The 25,435-nt window shown below is 33.4% G+C and overlaps 1 protein-coding gene across 1 annotated transcript; it reads left to right on the forward strand.

Moving 5' to 3' along the window:
- Positions 1 to 3,147: 3,147 nt before the first annotated feature.
- LOC110103756 (CBL-interacting protein kinase 32) lies at positions 3,148 to 22,473 on the forward strand. The gene is made up of 15 exons (XM_028696001.1): positions 3,148 to 3,354; positions 4,421 to 4,610; positions 5,838 to 5,900; positions 12,797 to 12,868; positions 13,240 to 13,347; positions 13,449 to 13,529; positions 13,611 to 13,664; positions 13,791 to 13,916; positions 13,995 to 14,084; positions 19,256 to 19,378; positions 19,563 to 19,670; positions 19,967 to 20,080; positions 20,216 to 20,272; positions 20,470 to 20,544; positions 22,273 to 22,473. The coding sequence occupies exons 2-15, from the start codon at positions 4,440 to 4,442 to the stop codon at positions 22,321 to 22,323; spliced, it is 1,293 nt and encodes a 430-aa protein (XP_028551834.1). The 5' UTR covers positions 3,148 to 3,354; positions 4,421 to 4,439; the 3' UTR covers positions 22,324 to 22,473.
- Positions 22,474 to 25,435: the final 2,962 nt, after the last annotated feature.

A 25,435-nucleotide genomic window follows, 5' to 3' on the forward strand; every position in this document is an offset into this window, starting at 1 on the left:
GCGTCCGAACGTAGAGCTACGTTAGGTGACCTGACGTAGCTCTACGTTCGGACGCCAGTAAAATAGTGCCACGTGTTCTCACTATTTACCGCGCGGCCCGACAACCCCAACCCGGAACGGAGACAGGATTGCTATGTTCGCGTGTTGCTAGGTATTGCTCGGTATTTACTCAGTATTGGTCGATTTCGCTCAACAATAATGAGAAATACCACTCTGTGAAGACCAATACCAATCAATATCGAGAAATACCGAGCGTATTGCTCGGAAGCAATACAACCCAAAGTCATTCCCTTAACCCTAATCAATACTTTGACTAATACAGAGTAGAAGAAATTAATCGCATTAATCATATTTATCCCTTCATATAAAAAAAGTAGGGCATCATCATCAACATCTAAATTTAAATTTTTCAGTGTTTCCATCATCATTAATATTAACAAGTGAAAGAAGTTGAGCATTATTATCATTATGAAGTCATTAATATGGAGCCACTCCCTTTCCATCTATACTTTGCCAAATTTTGAAAGCAAGATCTTATACATAATTTGGCCTCCCCTCTCTTCCCCTACTGATGTTGTGGCAACATCTTATACAAAAGGATGGAGATAATGAAAACAATTTCAGTTCTAACCAATAAGAATTCATTTTAGGGATTATTATTAACTACCTCTTAGTATGGAGGTGGTGCTAAATTTAGTCTTTCAAATAAAAAATAAGGACATGTGGTTGGTATGAAACTTAGTGATTCTCTTCCATCATGAAACTTCGATTTTGTTTGAGATTACTTTCTTACTGTTTTCTAAAGCAGCTTTATAGTACAAAAAATTTCTAATTTAAATTTTTTTAATAAAAAATAACTTTAGAAAGCAACAAAAAAGTTGTTCTAAACGAAGCATGATAAGTCTATGAAAAAATTATTTGTGTCATAGTACTTTCTTATGAATGATAATATTATTTCTTCATTGTCACATAACATCTTTTCCCTCATGCATTTGTTCGTTCACCGCCTAACTTAACACTAGGTTTTAAATGAACTCAGCATAACTCAAACTCAACTTTGAATTAATTTAATTTCCAGACAAATCGCTGCTCAATTATAAGTAAACTTGAAATTATAAAAAAATATAAGCTTACGGGGAGATATTGTTTCTACGATTTCATGCATGAACAACTAAATATCAATTTTAGTAATTTAATATGAAATAAAATTTGAGGTATATTTCTCCTAATAATAAAAATATTTGACCAATCATAATTATTATGACTTATATAAAGCCAAATTACCCTTCTTAAATCCCATTTATTTTTATCACCCTAATCATCCCAAGACCATCTCCAACCGAAAATGTCATTTTTCACTCCAAAATGCAGGGAAATAAAAAAATGCCGTTTTTCATCTCCAATCCAACGCCATTTTGCCGCTAAAACAGTCGTTTTCTTTCGCGTCTTTCTTCCCTATCTGTTCGGTAGAGAGAAAAAAATGGCGCAGATGAACAGTGCGACATCAATAGAGAGAAAAAAATGGCGCAGATGAACATTGCGACGCCAATATGGCGTCGTACTGTTCATCCGCGATTAAATGGGGTCAAAAATGACGATCGGTTGGAGCAAAGCAAGAACCGCAAACACTTGTTTGCCGTTCGGTTGGAGATGCCCTAATGAGATGTTGACCTCTCATTTCTTGGATATATTGTAGTTTAATGTAAAACCTAAAGGTTTTGGGCATCTTAGTCTTATATTACATGTCTTAAGAGTGCCATTTCTGAAGAGTAAAATACTAAAATGAAAAATATGGATCAAATAAGAAGCACATTTTTTTCAAAACGAAGGTCTCTCTCTAAACCATTGATTCCATTGACGAAGGCATTTTGTTAATTGTACCAGTCAGATCTAATTAGGTGACCAATTAGAATATTTTCATTTATTTTTTGAAATTTACATATAAATGAAATAACAATAATAAATAAAATATCCTATACAACCAGAAAGCAAATATTTCTCTTGTAGAGTTATTTTGCAGTGATCAAGTGATTGCTATAGAAAAATTTTTATGTCAAATCAGTGAATATGCACGCAACTCTCATCCTCACGAACAATTATTAGGTCAGGTGACCTGACGTAGCTCTATGTTCGGACGCCAATAACATATCGCCACGTGGTCTTACTCAATACCGCGCGGTCCGACGACTTGACCCGGGATTGCTATATTCGCGTATTGCTCAGTATGAAGTCAAATGGGTTAAAGTGTCCTTTCTAAATTCATTGTGCCATTCAAGATCAATTGGATTTAATAGAGGTTAATTAAGGTCGGGGCTAATAAAGGAGTCTTAGTATAAGTCAAAGGTTACTATGTCAAATGAGATAATTTATGCTGAGCCACTAGAGCCCTTAAAATCTATTGAGTTAGGCTAGAGTTAACCAATAATCAATCAAAACACACCAATAGCATGCTAAGGCTCAAGTTCAAAGTATCAAATAAATAAAAGTCAAAGTTTAAGATTAGCCAACCAATGTCTAAGTTAAGTTAGTATAAGGCTTAAGTAGGCTATGGGACATAAGTTAAGGCTTTTGCATGTATAAACTTAGACTTCATTTGTGACAGCTTTCTTATTGCTTCTTAAAGCAGTTTTATAGTACAAAAATTAAAATATTTTAATACTTATTATAAAAAAAATCATATTAAACATTCTAATTGCAATAAATAATTTTGAGTTGTTATTATACATTTCCATAGGTTTTTTTGATGCATTGAAGATATAAAAAAAATGATCATCAAGGATTTTTAATTGTTTTAAAATATATTGAATTGAATTTGATCATTATCAAAATCTAAAAAAATGATGAGCACAAACCTAAAAGTTAATTATTTGAGACCTTAGAAATCATAGAATGAAAATTAATAAATTTATCTTTTGCTTGCAATAATTAAAACCTTTTTAGAATGATGTAAAATACAATAAAAATATTAAATAAAAAATAATAATTATAAATATTTAAAATTCTGCATACAAAATCATATATAAATTTGACAAATTCGTTTTTATTAAAAAAATCAATTTTTAAATTTTTTTTCCTTTTTCCAAATTCAAATTTTTTTAGTTTTTAGGATTTAGTCCGTTGCTTAGCATATTGCCTTTGCAGCTGCTCGCTTGGGTGTTGCCAAACGATACTGAGCCTGGTTACGAAACAAGGAGACCACCTTCCCTATTTCACCCATCTATTCATGCACAATGTTGGCTTTGAACAAACTTGTTCTGCATCTTCCTCTTCATTCTTTTCCCCGCCCTTGGTTTCTTCCCATTTGCATTCTGAAAGAGCTGGGAAGAGATGAAAGCCTCTACTTTGCTTAAGAAGGTCGTTTTTTGCTAATGACATTTGATTTGGTGTGTTAATGGTATAAATTGCCTATAAAATCTTTCTTTTTTTCTGTTTATCTTTTGTGCAATTGGATTACGTGCGACAAAGTTGAAGCTTTCTTAGTGAGGTCTGATAGTTTTGATGCTTTAGGGTTTGAATTTCTTTCCTTGTTACAGTTTTTTGATTAATCCTTTTCGGCCTTTTTGGCTTATTCTAGAGTTCAATGGAATGCTTACTGTGTGCTCTTTACTTTATTTATTTTTTGAAGTCTTTGCCATTAAGACAGTTCTCAGTTGCTATTTTTTAAATACAATTGAGTTTTTCTTGGATGGATTTCTTCGTGTGGCCATTAAAAAAACAAAAGATGCCCTTTCCTTGATACTATTTATTACCTGGCTCGTAACCGAGGTGCTGGTGGCTCTATATAAACATTAGAGAAGGAATCGTAACAAAAGTGGAATTTGGGGTTTAATTACCTTAAGTTTTCTGATTCAATGTGCCAATTCTTCTTAGGGAGCCATATTTGATCTCAGTATCTCTTTGATATTAGGTAAAGTTGCATTACTTTTTGTTTGAATTCTTTTAAGTTCATAAATTTTTACCGCATCTGCAGTTTTTTAAAGCTAAGGAGCCTGTTTTTCCTTCTCTCATCATATTTTGAGTCACAGCTTATTCTGAAACAAAGGTAAGTAAATAGGAAAAAAAATCCCAAGGAAAATTATAATATCCAACAACCTATTTACTAGTATCATCATATAAGCAATACATGTTTTCCATATTCATTAAAATTTTCTCCAATAAATGTTGTACTTAAACTTTGATGCAATTGGGTATCCAATAGGTACGGCATTTAATGGATGAAGCTAATGATGAGGATGATGATGCTAGATTCAGCTTTTTTTATTCTTTCCTGTGGTTAATGTGCTTCACATTGTCAATCCTTTTCTATTCTCCATTGTTTCTAATAACCTGGTTTCGATGGCCTGAGCTGGTTTTGTTATTGCTAGCATTTGCAATTTCTTAATTCCACTGGAAATACTTATAGTCTGTTCTGGAATGGCAGATATCAGTTGACTAGCAAGATGAGTGTACAAAAGGCGAAGCGTCAAGTAGGTAAATACGAGCTCGGCCAAACAATTGGCATAGGAACGTTTGCAAAAGTGAGGCTTGCAAGGAACTTGGACACGGGAGAACATGTTGCAATAAAGATACTTTTAAAGGAGAAGGTTCTAAAGCATAAATTGCCTGAGCAGGTCTTTTCTAGACTTTTGAACATTTTTAAGTGCGCAGTTTTGCTCTATGGTTTCAATACCTGAGTTTATTTGTTTTTTTTTGCCTCTTTTGTATTATTTTGTCCCTGTTTAGAAGGCCTGATTCGTTGGACTACAAAGTTTTAGTTGATTATTCCTTTAGCTGGATGGTTACTAGGCTAACTTATGTTTACTTTATGTTTGATATATTTTTATTTCCATATTTTAGGAAATTTGCTTAGTCAGTTCAGTCAAATACTTGAAAGATGAATGTTTGCACTTTTTCAGACTTGTATTTATGATGATATTTTTTTATAAAGGATAGAAATCTATCTAATATTCTAATTATATGAGCACAATAGCAATTACAAAAATTAGATCTTGGTTGGACCTAGAGAAATTCGTTATAGTTGCGCCCATTGAGATTGATGCATGAGACAGTTGAAATCAAAATTTTGAGAGGAAAAAAACATATCTCATTACACAAGTTATTCCCTATTTATAGATCTATACAAGATATCTTAATAGAGAAACAAATAACTACAAAATCAGGCATTATTGCGCTCATATATTCCTTCCTAAATCAGCTATCTAATTATGGATAGAAATCAACGTGAATAAGGCGTGGTTTCAGGCAGGCTTCCCACGGATTCTGATTTGGAGCCGTGGGATCTCGTTTAGAGTAAGCGGCGGAGATTTAACAGAGACCTTTAGGTTAGAAACCAGGGAGTATACGGCTTGAGCCAAGACATTTTGTTGTATTGACAATGATGTTGTATAATTGATGAATATATTTATAGAGTTTTGATCCTAAAGCATCTTAACAAGTAGAATCACTTCTCTAGAAATGTTTATGCAAACTATAATTTATTATATTTGTTCATATTACAACGGTACAACCTTCTATTAATTTTGTTTTGTTTCTTCCTTTCAATTTCAACTATAATTTTAGGGTTATTTTATCTATCCATTTCCTTCTCTGACATGAAAGGTGGAACTTTGCCCATTTTCTTTACTTAATATGAAATATCTTGCATAATTTTAGGAAGGCTGTTTGATCAAATTTTATTTAGTATGAATAATGTTTTGTAATGCTTAATTTTGAAAATTTTCTCTCGAATTCTGAACTTCCCTAATTAATGTATGTTATGGAGTTTTGCTTTCTTAGAACAATGTTTAGCTAATCTCTGATATCTAATCATGCCTATGTAACATTACTCGGCCTGGCAGATTATGCGGGAAATTGCTACCATGAAGTTAATAAAGCATCCAAATGTTATCCGACTGCTAGAGGTAGTTTTTGAGCCTTTGATTTGGTTATCATTGTTTTCATTTTGCTATTACTAAAAGGTCCTTTGTGCTCTCAGTAAAAGAAGATTTGGTGATGCAATATCAACTGTGTGTTAGTGTTGCCTTAAAACTACTAATGATTTGCCACTATATTTTGTCATCTACATCTCCATTATATTCTTTAGATCTGGAATTCCACTATTAATCAGCTTAGCCGTATTCTACCTGGGTTTGCATGTAATATTTTTATGTCCCACTTATCATTGTGTTTTTAATAGATTTTGGATATAGAGATAGTATTGTATGGCTGCTTCATAAGTTAGCATGTTTAAGTTCTACTAAATGTGCTTGCTTACTTTGTAGACCTTTACATACGTTCTCCATAGCGCAATACCAATTTCTGTACACTGCGGTGTTGGCGTAATTTGAAATTTTCTTATCAAATTTCATTTCTCTTGTTTCTTCTGTTTGTTACTAGCTATTCGAACAGGAAAATGATGCTAGAAATTTGATTCCAGCTAAACAAATCATACTTACTATCGAGTTTGTACTTTGGTGGACAGTTGTTATTTATTGAATTCAAATTTGTTTATAGGCGATATCTTGACCTTACTATCAAAATTAGTTAAGGTGACGGATAGAGAGAGAGAGAGACGTGGCAACTTATGATGCATCGATACTTCTCCTCAAAGAGGTATGCAGTGTCCGACACATATTAGACACGACACACAGTCGACACATCTCTGACACGCTTTGGACACGTTGAGGATATGCAAAATTAAAAAAATATAAAAAATAAATTAAACACGCATGTCCGACACATGCGTCTTAAATATTATATGAATTTTTTACTATAATTTCTTGTATTTCAAATTTTTATTTATTAAAAAATAAAAAATAAATTTCTTATTTCCTGTCCACAACTCTAAATTAATACCTCAATCCCCAAACATTTTCATTTTCATTTCTCTCTAGCGGGTTACAACTAGGGTTTTATAACAACGTCATAACATAAATGTTTTAAAATCATCTCAACATCAAAGTTTGACGATGTCTTGACATTGAAGCTCGATGCTGGCAATTTGTACACTCACAATCACACCCTCACGACTTCTTGACATCTCATCTTTGTCCAAAGTCATCTCAACATCAAAGATTGACGCCGTTTCAACATCAAGGGTCACATTGTCTCAACATTGATGCCTGATGCCTGTTGACAACATTGATGCCAGACTCTCAACAATATTTTTAACTCCCCTCTCAATGCCTGACACGACATCTAAGACTGACTCTCGACATCCTAATATTAATCATTTAAAGCATAGATCCTAGTTAAATGATATAATATCCTACTTATTAATTTATATAGACTATTTTTAAGATATAAATATTTTTTGAGAAAAAGGATTCTTGTAGCACATAGTGGGATGAAGGCTCGATGTTGATCTTGTTGTCATGTCCAACCCTTGTTTGTGGCCTATATTTTCAATGATTGATGTGTCTCATATCTATGTTGTCATGTTTGTGTCTGTGCATCATAGGTGGCAACTAAGAATAAATTTATCTATGCTCAATATCATTAACTCTAGTGGTCAGATGTTTCAAAAATACCTCCAACCCTTTATTCGTAGGATTGTAAAAGCTATAGGAGATGGTATACCTAAAAAAGTAAAGTAATATAACATTTAATTATTACAAACATAGAATAATTTGAATGAATACACGTGTCCTGCCATATTTAACTTGGCTCGGGTCCTGGCAAGTCAAATAGTTGTTACTGTTGGGTTTGCGTAGTTGAGCGTCTCCTACTAATGGGGTGAGTTGTCTTCTAGTGGAGGCAAGCTCTTCTAAGATGATGTTCTTGAACATGTGAGTTCTTTTGGGAAAATCGCCTTGGTTCAAGGTTTGTTGAGGTGAGTCCCTTCACTAGGGAAAGTGCATGCCCTTGTTGAATTTTGCTAAGGCGTGTTTCCCTATGAGTCTAAGAACCCCTTTATAAATGATGCATAACTAATAATTTGAAAATTATAAAATAATAGAAATGAGTTTGCAAGAAATAAACTCAATAGGTAGAACACATTGTTTAATGCATAAAGATAAGGCATGCGGCATTAACATGAGTTATAAAAGAGGCAAAAGTAAAAAAAGTGTATTATATTATAATTATTACAGACAATGTATTAAAGATAATAGTTCAAATATATGAGTTTAATAGTGCTTATTATATGGTAGTGTTTATAAATAATTATTTATGCAAACCAATGATCATTGTGTTTAAATGTGAAAACATCAACTTATAAAGATGTTGTACTTATACATCCATCATTCACTTGTTAGTCATTTATCATTTTCTTTTTTCTATCAATATATATTCGTTGTCGGTCTTACTAGGACACTTTAAAGCTAAAAAAAGATAGGCGCCAATCCCAAGGAAACTGAATAATTTCCCTATGGACCCGTTAGCCCGACTAGCTAATATCAAAATAGTTTTACCAATAATATAAGTTTCATGCATACAATCATACATTCTATGAATTTGACATTACAAATAGTTCTTAATAAAGATTATAATATGATCAAACTTGCTTATATGCATAATTCAAGATTTATATAAGCAATAATTGTTCCTCAAGAATCAAATTAATAAACATAACATTCTAGGAATTTGTACAATATGATAAAAATAACTGTCGCATCATATCAATATAGTCACATAAAATACTATTTCACATTGTATTATTAATAATTAAATCATACAAAAAAGTAGTAAGGATTATGCTCCTAATTAAGAAGAGTAGTTTTATCTCTTACTCATAAAGAGTCACCTATGACAAACCAACATATTGATCATAGCAGTGATCTTTATTGCTGTTGACCTCTGTGTAAAAAAAAAAAAAAAGAGCATAGCAGACATACCTCATACCCATCGAGTCCTCGAAATCCCTCCATGATCTCCGCCGAAATCCAGGAAATCTGCTGAAATGTCGTTGAATCATTGTTCATTCGGCGCCGTTTGCGTCGTTTCCCGTTATTCTTGTGCAGAAACCTTGAGCTTCGACGCTTGCTCGGCGTTACAAGTGATGGGCATCGGCAAATATTGAATGATACAATATTCTAGAGCCAACACGGATCAATACACGGTAGCTAGAACAATCTCCTACAAACACCAGATGATATATAATAAATGCAAGTGTCCACGGGCCCTTGTAGGAGACCCGTCATACATATTAAATGGCATATACGAACAACATGTCAAATGACTACAACAAGTGCAAATCTTTATAAGCTACCATAGAAGATTTGTTGTATGCCCGGTGTATTAACCACAAGCAGGAGGCCAAAGGACTACAACAAATGCCAGTCTTCACGGGTTTTTATAGGAAATTCATCATACATATAACACACCATTTACAAGTGAATACAAATTTTCAAATACATGTTCTACATTCAACATGCTGTCTATGGGCAAATGTGAAAGAATTACAATAGAGACAAGCATCTACAATTGAAAGCAGGAGATTTGTTAGTGCACTATAATCTAACTGTATAAATCATGCAAGTAGTGCACGATAGTCCACCTGTATGCAACGTGCAAATGATTCAAGTATTACGTCACGCCACAGGATCCGTAACATTCATGCAAGCGGACAAAAGATGCTTACAAATATTTCAAAGTACCCCGCACATGCACCATAATTTGTATACACATAGGTACACAAAAGGGATAAATGCCCTCAAACACCCACATGGGTCCTTGCAAGCGTGTTATTAGTACACACATGATGTCTAGGGATACTGCCGGGTCAATAAGTGAATTCAAATTTGAACCCGATCCTTCTATACGAATCAATAGGAGTCGACATGGCTCAAACCATCAAACAAATATACTATTGCAGCGACCGCTATATTTGTCTTAATACATTTATATTAGGCTTTCAAGGCTTATAACAATGAGAATTCACTCATAAAGGTACAAAGCCTGTGATGAACCCGATCCTTTGTCGGCAAATTGGCAGAGTCGATAAGGTTTAATCAACAAATGGAAATGATCCCAAACAATCCGATAATGGCCGCGTTGAATGTAGAGCTCAACCAGAGGGGTTAATTTCAAATATTTCAAAACACCCTCAAACTTTTACAAAATTCAAATATTTTCATGTGACTTCAAAGTCACCTCGATGATGGCCGTGTTGAATGTAAATCTCAAATGTAGGGGTTCACAAATATTTTTAAATGCCGCTCAAATACCCGAAAATCCAAAATTTCAAAAATTATTCCAAATTCAAATATTTAAAATTGGAATTCAACACTATAGAACATTTAAAGCAAAATCCATTTACCCTCCGCAACAATTTGGCAGGGTAGACAAATTGAAAACTACTTCGGTTCACAAAGAGTTAATGCTTAGTCAAAAATATCACTAGGATCCATTCTCAAACAATCTCCTACCAATAAGGACGTGGTACGTATCCTCTAACTGATGGTTTTGCTGCCAAATGGCACCGCAGGATAAACGATTATGACTCGGCACCCTCTGAACCGAGTGGTTTTGCCGCCAAATGGTACCACGAAATACTAGTTATGGCTAGAGTTGATACATTCCTTAATAAAATCAAATCTTTGAGATATGAATCAATATGATATGATAGATAGGGCACAAAGTCCTATGTTAGCTAAGGTGGATTCAAATTTGCCCCCTTAGGCAAATATCCACACTAGGTCTATAAGGTCCCCTTGGACGAAGCAACCCATGGCTGCCGACAAGGATCCTTCTGTCAGGTTGAGTCGACTACCTCCTCTGACTTAGTAGACCAGGGATCACGATTGTCCGGGATGACGGAACCATGGGATCTTGATCAGGTCTATCATCCATTTCCCCACCATCCGCTTTAAGTGCACGATGGTGAAATTTCTAATTTTAAATATAAAACCTTCAAACTTCGAATCATCATGCCCATGCTGCTACTATATGCCAGATACTACGTATTTTCTACGTATCTGATTGATGACTAGCCTTAATCGAAAGTTCTCTCTCGTGATCGAGAGGGGTAATTAACTATAGGAGCTTGCCCCTATAGGAAACCAGAACTCAGATCATAAAGTCCTCACAAAAATGAGGGCGAAAACTCTGGATAGTGTCTTATCTACAAACCCATTTGCCTTTCAAAATTTTCCCAGGAACTTAAATTCGTTAAAACTCCCTCGCCAAAGAAAACAAAAGCGGGCGGAGGTCGGGGCTGAATTTTCGGATCCCACAACTGCTCCAACACATGATGCTTCATAAACCTTAGATTTAAAAAGATATAAATTAATCATACATTCAATATGTTTTTGATAGGCAGATACACGTATCTCTATACGTATCTGATTGACGACTAGCCTTAATCGAAAGTTCTCTCTCGTTATCGGGAGGGGTAATTAACTATAGGGGCTTGCACCTATAGGAAACCAGAACTCAGATCATAAAGTCCTCGCAAAATGAGGGCGAAATCTCTGGGTAGTGTCTTATCTACAAACCCATCTGCCTTCCAAAATTTTCCCCGGAATTTAAATTCGTTAAAACTCCCTCGCCAAAGAAAACAAAAGCGGGCGGAGGTCGGGGCCGAATTTTCGGATCCCACAACTGCTCCAACACATGATGCTTCATAAACCTTAGATTTAAAAGATATAAATTAATCATACATTCAATACGTTTTTGATAGGAAATAACCACCAAAACAGAGAAAACTTACTGAATTTGAGAGAAACTCAGCAAACACCGTGCAGATTTTACAAAATCTGTAGAGAAATCATAAGGGCGAGCACTTGAAATTCAATAAGAGAAGAAAAGAAACAACTTGAGACAATGAATCTTCAATTCGTGAGGAAGATTCAACTCTCCAATCTCTAGCCAAAGTCTAGAACCGAAAACCAAAACAGAGATCTCAAATTTCAGATTCAGATTCAAATTCAAAATAAAACCTAACCCTAGCAAGAAGGAAACCTCTTAACGAAAAAAGACAATTAACTAATCCCTAAACAACGCTTAAATTTAATTTTCCCTACTAAACCAATGCCACATTAATGCGCGGGCCCCATCCAGTAACCACCCAAGCTAGGCTTCCACCTCCCTCTGGTTTCCGCCTCCTGTACACCCGAACCAATCCAAGAGGGACCGGTTCAACTGGCCCTTGGGCTGGTCTAACAGTTTCACATCAAAACATTATTTTCAAAAGCAACAAAATAAATATATTTCTATAATAAATGATTCTACGTGTTTTAGTAACTTATGTTTCATAACTAAGACCGAGTAGTAGTAGTCCTCTGTGAATGTTATCATCTATTAATCATTTTATTGACCTTAATGTTGAGAAAAAAAAATCTAGGATGATGAGTAAATAAATCCATCTAATCAATCTGCTCATGACATTGCTAATTATGATTTAGAGTTATTATATTGTCTGAGCAAATGATTAGCCAAAAATTCTCAAAAAAGAAAAAAAAAAGAAAAAAAAAAGAAGATTAGCCAAAAGATTAGTAACATATACCGAATTACTTGGTCACCCTTTGATGACCATGAAAACAAACCTGAATTAAGGTTTGTTACTTCAATATAAATTTGCAAATATTAAGGCTCCATAATTTTAAATTAGGAAAACTAGCGTTTTTCTCAATTTACTCGTCTTAAAAAAGAAATTTCATATATAATCTATATTTATTCTTTGTCTGTAACAGAATTCTTGTCTACAACCTCCTCAATTATTTCTCCACAGCAGAACCTTGAGTTTTTGGAACTAATGAAAAAAAAAAAGAGGAATCACGTTATGAAATTACTAAATATAGCACATTTGAATTGATGTTGTTCCATCTATGAGCCCCTTTTTATTTTTAATTTCTTATAATGTGCTTCTCAATGTCAGGTAATGGGCAGCAAATCAAAGATCTTCATCGTTCTTGAATATGCTACTGGTGGAGAGCTGTTTAATAATATTGTAAGTTGAGAACATGAAGTTTTCCCTTGCTTTCCTTGTAGCTTTTGTGCGTTGTGTGTGTGTATTGTTTTTTTGGGAAATCATTTCACATTATAACGGCACTTTTCCCCGGCCAACTGCATCCTCTATGCACGAACTTTGCATGATTTTTTGTAGCTTATTAATACATTTGTTGCAATTTCCCATTATTGAATATTTTCCTTCAACATTTATCAACATTAATTCAGTGTCTTATGGAATTCAAGCTTTAATAACCATACTTCTGTTAGGTTTCGGTTATGTTCTAACATGTAAGCTTCAGTTATCATTCTCCATTCTTTCTAGTATAATTAAATTATTCTGATTATAATTTATATACATGAACTTTGCAGGTTAATCATGGAAGAATGGGAGAAGTTGAAGCAAGGAGATATTTTCATCAATTGATTTATGCTATTGATTTTTGCCACAGCAGGGGTGTCTACCACAGGGACTTAAAAGTTAACTAACTGGTGCATGCGTGATATTTATTACTTCTAATTCCTTCTTTTTCCAACTTCCCTATAAAATCCAAATTTTCTTTCCTATTGATCTTTTGCAGCTGGAAAATCTGTTAGTTGATGCATCTGGCAACCTCAAAGTTTCTGACTTTGGCTTTAGTGCACTTCATCAACAACTTAGGGTAATTATTATACTAGGAAGAGCATATATCCACTTTATGTTGATAGTGTTTTGTAGGGCTAAAACAAAATTCAATTTTTAGGATGATGGCTTGCTTCACACTACGTGCGGAACTCCAAATTATGTACCTCCTGAGGTAAGTATACTTTTATAGTCATTTCTGTTTCAAATGTTGAATATTTTTCATACATCTATATCCCCTAACTATCTTTTTATTTCTTAAAAAAAAAAATAATTAAAAAAAAACTATCTTTTTATTAAGGTTCTTAAAAATAGAGGCTATGATGGAGCTCCTGCTGATCTGTGGTCATGTGGGGTTATCCTGTTTACATTACTTGCGGGATACTTACCTTTTGATGATCATAACAGCATAAATTTGTACAAGAAGGTATAAAAGGAAAGCTTTTGGAAGCCTGATTGTCTTCATTTTGGAGCCTTTTCTAACAGATTCTCGATGCTCATGCAGATAGCAACTGCTAACTTCACATTCCCTTCTTGGTTTTCTTTTGGCATCAAGAAATTGTTGACAAGAATTCTAGATCCTAATCCAGTGACGGTTAGTATTTTATTTACTGTGACATATAATTGTGCTTCTTAAGTCAACTTCTTATGAAGTGCATGCTGAGCTAATCCTTATGTGATGGTTGTTGTGAAAAATTCACGTCTAAGCGGTAATAAATCACGAATGGAATAATATAGGCCGCAAGAAAGACATCAGAAAAAGGACATAATAGAATGTACAAGTCCAGAGATGAATATGAAGTTGCAATATCTGTCACTCAAATAGAACCCCACTTCAATTAATCTTTCTAGTACATATCCATCTCTCTCTCTCCTCTCTTTCCTCTCTTCAATCCCACTCAACTATCCAGCTAAGTCAACACCATAACGAAAACCTAACAATATACAAAAGTATAAAAGAAACATATTAAATATTCTATTTTCTTATGTTACTCAAATGTATAATGCCCATATCTTTTTGCTTTGGTCATGGATGTTTTTACTAGACATTTGCTGATGATATTCTTCTTTTTGTCGAATAATCATGATAGGAATCCTTTAAAAAATTGTATTAATGCTAAGGCGTCCCCTGGAAGCAAGACACTGTATGGTCTTAATACAGTGACAAGTGTGCAATGACCGCTGCATCGGCGCCCTGGTGCAGTGTTAAATGGGAAATGGTTTCTACATCAAGGATGGTTGTGGGCAAAGAAGTTAGTCCATGAAACTAAAATTAGAATATGAACTTGAAATATATGCTCCCTTACATGAAAATTAATAGAGTTAATAGATATTATGATTCATAAGAAGATAAATATTATGTGCATTCATAAAACTAAATTAGTTAGAGATAAGGCTAAGGAGATTGATAATTTAAGATATAAACTATGGTATTCGGGTTGGAGTCGTACTAAAAATAGTGTAGGTGTGATTTTAGATAATAGTTTGAAGGATAATGTTGTAAAAATTAATATAATTGCAGATAGAATTATAACTTTAAATATTATTGTTGATGCTAAGATTATTAATATTATAAGTGTTTATGCTCAAGTAGATTTGGATATGGGTTAAAAATTAAAATTTTGGAATGACTTAAAAGAATTAATATAAAAGACACCTCTTGAAAAAAGAGTTTTTATTGGAGGAGATTTAAATAGACATGTTGGTGGAGAGATAGATGATTTTAAAAACATTTATGGTGGTCATGGATTTAGAACAACAAATGAAGGTGGTAAGAATATATTAAATTTTTTTTTTAGCTTATGATTTTTAATAGCTAGTACCTTATTTAAGAAAAGAAATGAGCATCTTATCACTTATAAAAATAGATATAGAAAAATACAGATTGATTATTTTCTTATAAGAAAATTAAATCGTTTAGATTACAAAGATTATAAAGTTATTGCGAGTGGAAATTTATATACCTAGCATCGTTTATTAGTTTTGAACTTAAAGATAAAGGGGCGGAAAATAAAAAAATAAAGTAAAATGATATTCTTGGATTAGATGAGGGCATTTAAAAAATTTTAGTAAAAGTATTTTTGAGAATAAGATTTTAGATCTTAAGATTTTGTCTGTGCGCGAGGATGCTAATGTTATGCGAGAAAAAGTGGCTAGTGATATTAAAAATATTGCAAAAGATGTGCTTGAAGTTTCGAAGGGAAAAATCTCATAATAGTAAAAATAGTTGGTTGTGGAATCCAAATGTGTAAGAAAAGATAAAAAAATAAAAAGATTTATTATAAAAATTGATTTAGATGTAAAAATTATGATAATTGGAAAAGTTATAAAGAGGCTAATAAGAAATTTAAGAAAGCTATTTGCGATATAAAGAGCTTAGCTTTTAATGATTTATATAATAGATTAGATACTAAGGAGGGAGATAGATATATATGTATAAGTTAGCCAAACAAAGAGATAGTAGTAAGGATTTAGTTCAAGTGAAGTGTATTAAGGATAACGATCAAAAAAATACTTTTCTTAGAAAATATTTAATAAAGGTGGATAAGATATTTTGCTATACTTTTTAATAAAGAATGTGAAAATACGACTGACTTTAGTGACTTTAGCACCCTAAATGAAAATAAAAATTTTAGTTTTTATCGGCGTATTAGTAAAATCGAAGTTAGAGAGACTTTAAAGACCAAGTGTGGAAAAGCTCTTGGACCTGATGATATTTCAATAGAGATGTGGAAATGCTTTGGAAATTAAGGAATTTCTTGGCTTACTAAACTTTTTAATACTGTTTTGAAAACTAAAAAGATGTCAGATGAGTGAAGAATGAATATGTTAATTCATATTTTTAAGAATAAATGTGATGCACAGGAGTGTGCGAATTATAGATGAATTAAGTTAATGTGTCATACTTTAAAACTATAGGAGCAAGTTATAGAGAGTAGGTTATGGTGTGATACTAATGTTTCTCAAAATTAATTTGGATTCATGTCGGGTAGGTCTACTATGGAAGCCATACATTTATTGAGAGGTTTGTTGGAGAAATATAGAGAGAATAAGGAGGATCTACATATGATATTTATTGATTTAGAGAAAGCATATGATAAAATTCCAAGAGAAGTGCTATAGAGAGTTCTTGAAAAGAAAGGAGTTCATAATGTTTATATTCAAATCATTAAAGATATGCATGCAGGAGCTATTACTTGTGTTCAAACACAAGGTTATTTGACTAAGTATTTTCCTATTTCGGTTGGATTATATCAAGGATCAGCCTTAAGCCCATTTCTTTTTGCTTTAGTCATGGATATTCTCACTAGACATTTGCAAGAAGATGTACGTTGGTGACTTGGTGTATGCTTTTGCTGATGATATTCTTCTTGTTGATAAGACTAAAGAGGGAGTTAAAGGTAAGCTTGAATTATGGAGTTCAACCTTAGATTCTAAAGGTTTTCGCTTGAGTAGATCTAAAACGGAATATATGGAGTGTAATTTTAGTAGGAATAGACCTAGTGAGGGGATTGTGATTTTGGGAGATCAAGTCATTAATAAGAGTACACATTTTAGATATCTTGGATTTATTATTCAGAGTGATGATGAAAATAGATAGGGATATTATGATGGTCAAGGTGGAGGAATGCACCGGGCTTGTTGTGTGTTAGAAAAGTCCTCCCTCAAACTTAAGGGAAAATTCTAAGATGGTGGTGAGACCTGCAATGCTTTATGGTGCCGAATGTTGGCCATTAAAAGTGAAGCATAATACTAAGTTAAGTGTTGCAGAGATGAGGATGCTTAGGTGGATGAGTGACTTTAGCTTTAGAGATAGATACGAAATGAGCATATACGTGAAAATGTTAGAGTAGTTGCAGTGGAAGATAAGATTAAAGAGAGTCACCTTTGATGGTTTGGTCACATTAAACGGAGGCCTTCCGATGACCTAGTTAGGAAAGTTGAGGTTTAGATTTGTCTTATGCTAAGAAAGGTAGAGGTAGACCTAAAAAGACTTGTTAGAAAATATTAGAAATGATCTTTCTTTTTTAGATTTAAATGAGAATTTGACTTTTAATGGGACACAATGACGAAAAATGATTCATGTAGCTGACCTCACATAGTGGGACAAAGGCTTGATGTTGTTGTTGTTGATAATCTTAGAGAGGGTGTCAATGAAAAAAATGAATTATGGAGGCCAACCTTATTGTTTAAAGGCTTTCGATTGAGTAGAACTAAAATCAGATATATAGAGTGTAATTTTAGTAGTAATAGATCTAGTGCTAGGATTGTGACATTGGGTGATTAAGTCATTAAAAAAAGGGAATGTTTTAGATATCTCAGGTCTATTGTTCAAAGCGATGGTGAAATAAATGAGGATATTATTAGTAGAATTCAAGTTAGATGGGTGAAGTGGAGGATTGCATTGAACTTATTGTGCGATAGAAAAAGTACCCCTCAAACTTAAGAAAGAAGTTTATAAGATGTTCGTGAGACTTGCAATGCTTTATGGCTCAAAATATTAGCCATTAAATGAGAAGCATAAAATTAATAGAGATAAGGATGCTTAAGTGGATGAGTGACTTTGCACTTAGAGACAATGAGAAAGGAGTATATACGTTAAAATATTGAAGTAGCTCTAGTGGAAGATAAGATTAGAGAGAGTCGCTTTAGATGGTTTAGTAACATAAAATGTTGGCCTTCTAATGACCCTTTTAGGAGAGTACATGTATTAGATCTGGTCTATGTTTAGAAAGGTAAATGTAGATCTAAAAAGACTTGGTTATGAAGTATTAAAAATGACATTTTTTATTAGATTTAAATGAGAATTTGACTCTTAATAGAACACAATGGAGAAAAAAAAGATTCATGTAGATGACCCCACATAGTGGAATAAAGACTTTTTTGTTGTTGTACTCAAATGTATAATGCCGCCAACTACAACTCTCCTTCAAGTCCAAGTGTTTGACTTTGATATCTAATATTGTATCTTTGGCCAACTGCCCTGTTGTGGATTCTGGTAACCTCTGCAAGGCCTTGCCATAAACCAACTCACCATGATTAGTCTTCAAGCTTTGTTAAATCTCTCAACTTTTTGATAACGATCACCTGGAAGACTACTCAACTCCGATGATGAACTCGCCACAAATAAAACAATCTCTAGTGGTGGCCCAGAGCCAGTCCCCTGATCTTTTCCAAGTTATCCAGCCGTTGGCTCTTAAGAAATCTCCATTTCCAGGCACCTCATTGGCCACCACCAATTACTGCTCCCTTCAGACTCGACTTGAGCTACTTTCCCGGTCATTGACACCAGGGGTAGCTGAACACCTATTCATAGTAGCTTCTCCTGATTTCCTGCACTCAGACTTCTCTTCCTCTCTCAGTTTCCGCTTCCTGTCTAAGTGATGCAAAGCTAGAAGGATTCCATCTCCTTATATAAAATAAAAGGTGTTGGTGGAGTGCAAGAATTAGGAAACAAGTACATTATGAAGCTAATAACTGCAAAGATAAAAGCTATTTAGGGATTAAAACTCAAAACTTTAGAAGGCCTGAATTTGATGAAATAAATCTCCACATATCAACTTAACAATTTCAACCATTTATTATGATGATCTATGATATTATGTTTAATCGTACAATAGAAACATTCTAATAGTTGTTGTATTGATAGAAACACAAAAAAAGTTATCCAACTACTTAAAATGCAGGCTGTGTATTTTGAAATTCGTCACCTTCAGCACTACCTTACTATATATGATTGACTTTGCTTTCTGTGGATGATGACAGAGGATGACTATCTCTGAAATATTGGAGGATGAATGGTTTAGAAATGGCGACAACCCTCCTGTTTTTGATGGAACGTATGAAACAAGTTTGGATGATGATCATGCTGCTTTCAAGGTCTCGCAAGTGAGTCAAAGAATAGCTTCTAGTGGAGATCTCTCTAAAATTTCAGAGACTTTTGTTTTTTGTATCTCTCTTTGTATTGAGCTTCTCGTGCTTAATTTGTATTTAGTATCTCTCCCGTTAATATTGGGCTTCTTTTGTTTTATTTTACACCCATGAACGTCTGATATATTCAAGAATTTGCCAGGATCACCAAATGATGGGGAAGGAAGAACAACCAGCAGCACTGAATGCATTTGAGCTTATAGGCTTGTCAAAGGGCCTAAATCTTGGTAGCTTGTTCAATATAGAACAGGTACATTGAGTCTCTTGAAATCATAACTCAAGAGTATGTTTATCATTGCGAATGGGATTCAGTTTTTTTATGTGTTCATTCAGTTATCTATATATAGATAAATAGTAGTAGGAAGGGCAGAGGGAGAGGAAGAGAGGGAAAATCAAATGCACTATTAGTTGTGAGATTTTATCTATTAGGAACCATTCTTTCATTCAAAAATCTCATTCCAAAGCACAATATTATTATCATCTTTAGCTTTCTTCTAGATGTATTATTGTGACCGCACTGTTTTCGATCTCTTTGTTACATCACAGGAATTCAAGAGAGAAACTAGGTTTACATCAACATGTTCTGCCAATGAAATCATCAGAAAGATTGAAGAAGCTACAAAGCCTCTTGGATATGACATTCACAAGAAGAACTACAAGGTGACCTCCTAACTTACAATTAGATTAAAGCATGTCTGGTAAAATTTAATTAAACATTGATGTACATACCTGATAATAAACAAACAAAGCATTATGACCTCTGAACTATATTTGATGATTTTGGTGCTTTTCTAGATGATGCTTCGAAATATAAAAGCAGGAAGGAAGGGAAATCTCAATGTTTCTGCCGAGGTTGTACAAAAACTCAGTTCTTTAGGCTTCGTTTGGGATGAATTTCTTGCTGATTCTTAAAGCAGCTTTTTAGTATAAAAATTAAAATTTTTGTACTAGAAAGTTGCTTTAAAAAGCAATAATAAAGATGTCCCAATCTAACCCTTAGTTTCATGGGGATTTACAATTTTGCTTAAATGGTTTCTAAATGTTAGCAGGTATTTCAAGTGGCCCCCTCGTTGCATATGGTTGAGATACGGAAGGCTAAAGGGGATACGCTAGAATTCCATCAGGTATTTTGACTTACCAATTTAGCAGTTATTCATTGGCATTACTTCCCCTAATAGGCTTGTAATATTAGTACTGTTAAAAGGGAGCAAGGTGTCTTTTGTTAAAGGCATTAGGCAACAAGGCAAGCATCTTTTTGTAATTGAAGAGATGGTTGTTAATACCTCGAGCATGGAAGATGAGGTGGTTTTTGCTATTGATATGGGCTATGGGAAGTATAAATACGGGTTGGACAAACAAGGATTATATTCTAGAAAATAAATATATTAAATGTTGAAACAAGAGCTTCATGTTCTAGCATAGTAAATCTTGGGAATGTTAAGAATAAGGCCATCTCCAACCGAAAAACTCAATTTTCTCTCCAAATAAAGTAACTTGTCTCCAATCGAACTCCATTTTCTAACACACACAAAATATTCCTGTATGTTTTTTCCCGTATTTTATTTTATATATTAAATATTAATTTTCGAATTAAAAAAAAATAGCGGGTGTTGTTCTCCTGCAATCAAATAGCAGCATTTTTGCTGATTGGATGGAGGGATGGAAGAATGTCATATATATTTATGGCATTCGACTGGAGATGCTCTAAATCAAAAGGAGGCTACAAGTTAGTGAGGGAGAAGAGAGCATGAACAACACTAAAATTATGAGTCATTTATGGTTTTTTGGGTACTTTGCTAACATAATCATTTTAATAAGTTTTTGGAACATGAAATGCAACAAAACTTAAAAATTATTATTTTTTATAATATAGCTTAATATGAAAGTATGAATTTATGTTTCTCAAAAGTGAATACTTATTTTTTTTAGTGCCTCAATTTGCACTAGTGAGTGCCTAAATTGACTTCCAGCACAGTGCGTGTTTAGTAGTCATATTGTATTCAGGGTCTTGGTGTCTTAGATGATGGTGATGGTAATATACATAGTCTATTTTAGGGAAAGTTATTAGGTCTGGACACCGGACGTAGAGATACGTCCGAACATCCACTAAAAATTTTACACGTGGAGTGCACTTTAGTTGGGCTTTAACTGCACTTTTTTACTACGTTTTACCTGTGCTTTTGGTGCACTTGGTTTAAAGTTCTACAGACACATTAAACATATTGAATATCCACGTGTCCACTCCATGTGTCGACATTTTATTGACGTCCAGACCTATCTCTATGTTCGGTGTCCGGACCTAATAATTTTCCCCATTTTAGACTTGTATTTTCTCGTAATATGATGATTTGTTTTTTTTAAATGTAAACAAATTGTTAGAAAAAGTGTGCTCTTGGGAGTAATAATGTTCATAAGAATGAGAAAAATAATAAATTTTCAAATAGAAAATTGCAAAAATAAGACGAGGGTGTAGGTGGTTCGATGAGATCTTCCTTTGTCCATGATCTCAAAGTGATAAAATCTCAGTATATATATATATATATATAATTTTTTGGCTAGAGAAAAAAATCCTTTTTTTTATCTTACCAGAATTTCTTTCAACTCTTATTATCTTTCTGAACTTGGGCATGATTCTTCCACTGGCTATGTTTACTACGAGAAAAGTTTGTTTCCTCCTATGTCAGATAAGCTCAATAAAATTTATGCCAGTGATAGATTGGAATCTGCAAACAGTACTGTCAGTATGACATCATTTATTAGGCTTTAAATGCGATTTCTTTTCTGAACTCCAAACTTAAACCCACAGAAATAACAAAATGATTGAGTTAATTGTTTTTTGCTGATTGCTGCAGTTCTATAAAACGCTCTCAACATCCCTCAAGGATGTAATTTGGCTATCTTAAGAGGATTTACCAGCCCAATCTCCCAAATTATAAGATCAGAAAGCATTCTTCTCCCGTTCAGAAAACTCTCCTTATACTATCTTTTATTTTATTTTATTTTTTGGGCGGAGGTCAAGCTGGTTTACAATGGTCACTCAGGCTTTGTTTGGGATGCTTTCTATCTGATTCTTAAAGTAGCTTTTTAATAGAAAAAAAAAATAATTTTTGTACTAAAAAGTTATTTTAAGAAACAAAAAGAAAGCCGTTCCAAACGAAGCCTCAATCTTGCCTCTGGAAGTAAGGCTTGCATCTACTGTTTTAGATGACCTTAAATCCCTGTTGAGTGATTGAACAAGCATATAAGATTTTTCCTGTTCTTCCAATTCTTCTGCTTAATGGAAGTATTTCAGTTTACATTGTTTTGAACAACAGCAAAAGAAGCATAAAGGAAATAAATATTGAGCAGCCATGTAATTTTATCCAGATTATATAAGCAGTGAAAGAGATCTAAGGCTTTGCCATTTGGGACGACTTTCTTACCGTTTCTTAAAATAGGTTTTTGAACAATTTTTGAACTAGAAAGCTGCTTTAAGAAGCAGTTCTTATTGCTTCTTAAATCAGCATTTTTGTACAAAAATTTTAATTATTATACTTGAAATCTACTTTAAGAAGCGGTAAGAAAACCGTCCCTAACGAAGCCTAAATTATCATAAAATTTCTTCTGCGATTGTATCTTATATGATGACATAAGTAGAAAAATGATGATGCTTGTGACTGGGAAAAATTCAAACCTGTCATGTGATGCAAACGTCCATACTTATCATATGGGTACTTGTTGGAAATTTTGTTTGTAAGATTGACATTGAAAAGTCCTTCATTGTTTCCCTTATCCTTTGGTTAAAAGAATTGAACAATTTGATGTCTTTGTTTGACTAGATTTGGCTATTATCTACAAGAAATATATGAACTCGTGCTTTTTAAGACTAAGAAGTCTTGTATTTGAGTTGTTTGTTATGATCTGGAAATGAGCTGAATGCAAATAACAAATCAATTTGATGACTTTTAGGTTCTTTGACAATTCTTCGCTTGATGGATTCAATTTCATGAAGAAAATTTGTAATTTTCACATCATAAAATATGACACACATGTTTGTATATGTATTGGTAGATTTTTATGTTAAAATAATGGTTATTATTGGATTTGAAATTGTCTGTAGATGGTATTTGACCCTACTAGCAAGCAAACTGGAGTGAGTATGAAGAAAAACAAGAAGATTTAGAAAGTCTAGAAAGAATGCTATGGAAATTTCTCCACAAGCGCGATAGAGCTTCAAAAGAGTGAAATAAGATTCAAAATATATGGTTTCACCTTTTATTCATAGGGATCTAAGGGTTATAGGAAAGACTAAGTAAAAATGATAAAAAGAACAATAATAAATGAGGCCAATTTGGGATTGCTTATGACATGTGTTAGGATTTGATGGATGTTTGACGTGATTCTTCTCATTTGCCTAGTTTTCGGTCTCGGGGCGAGTTTCATTTGCCTAGTGTTTGTGAGTGAATTGATGAAGGTGAGTCATTAGGATGGATCAAGTTGTATGAGTTTATGATGATGAGTCCTTTGGTTGCATCAGCAACCTCTTCCAGTGCGAAGGATGAGTCTACATGAGCTATGGTGGTTGCGAACTCAAGGTTGGCTAAGTAAGCTAGTTTTTGTCTTCTTGAGGGTGAATCTTTGTTGTGCTTGGATCGATGAATACCATTAGCGACTTGCTGACTGGAGTGATGACAAGTTGCTTTAGAAAGGTAACTCCTATTGAGGAGAAATATTCAAAATGCTATATGAATCTCTAGAATTTCATTGGGGTTTATCTTCTCCAATTGTTTTGTGGAGTTGAGTCGAGTCTCTTTGTTGTCACATACATCTGGTTGAGGGTGATCATTCTTGGTGGGGTCTTTGCAATTTAATAAACCATTTTATATGACAAAGAATATTTTAAAAAAAGTTTAGAAATACAATTTAAACATTTACAATTCTCTCCCTATGATAGTTTCTTTGCCCAATTCTCTAAATTTTTTAGATTATTTCAAAAATTTAAATAAAAATCAAATGAAGTTGAGAGAATAAATATAATAAATAAGATCTTCTTTTTTTAATTAGATAGTTAAAAATTATTATAAATAAGATCTTCTTCTACTATGACTAAATTTTCAATTTCTAGGCCAAAAAATTATTGAGAATTCCAACATGTTGGAGTAGATGATGAGTTCTAAGTACAATTTGTTCAACCGATATTTATATTAGGGGTGTAAATGATTTAGAGTCGAGCTCAAGTCACCCATGGCAATTAATCGAGTTTGAGCTTGAACTGTAGATTTATTAGTTTGAGTTGGCTCACGAGTCGGCTCTTTTATTATGAATGTAAGCAATTATTATAATAAAATGATAAAAATAATGAGAAATTATAAGAACAATAATAAATAATTACTTAATATAAGAAATTGGGTAATAATTTTTAATAACTTATATTTAAAATCCTATAAACGAGCCGGCTTAGGAGCTTACGAGTCTAGTCGGGGCTAGCTCAACCTTGGCTTGTTAGCTCTAGTTGGGCTCACGAGCCATTTATCTAGCCGAGCACGAGCCAACTCACGAGTCGGATTGAATTTATCGAGCCAACTCATGAATCAGATTGACTTACTTACACCCCTAAGTATTTAATCTATGCTTTATTTGAGACACTTTTTAGCCAATATTATTTTTGTTGTTTCCAAAAAAAAATTGTGCTGGAAAACTGTTTTGCTATAGAAAACAATGAGAAAATTGTCCTAAACAAAATCCTAAAGTCAACCGAGGGTAATTTTTTAGATTTTTTTTTAAAATTTTAAAGAGAAGCTCCTCAACTAGCATGTGTGACTTCTTTTTGAGTTAGATGAGCTTAAATGGGCACCATGTGTATTTTCATTTATGACATAAAAATATATAATTAATAAATTAAATATGCAATTGAAATTTATCTTATTTTTATTTTTGATTGATGTTTTCTGTTTCAAATATTATTTTATAATAAATTTTATTAGCCCGTCGCCTTTATATAATATGTAAAGACTAAAAAAGAAATTGATCAACTTT

Source organism: Dendrobium catenatum, unplaced genomic scaffold (assembly GCF_001605985.2).
Source record: "Dendrobium catenatum unplaced genomic scaffold, ASM160598v2 fragScaff_scaffold_716, whole genome shotgun sequence".
Taxonomy (NCBI): Eukaryota; Viridiplantae; Streptophyta; class Magnoliopsida; order Asparagales; family Orchidaceae; genus Dendrobium; species Dendrobium catenatum.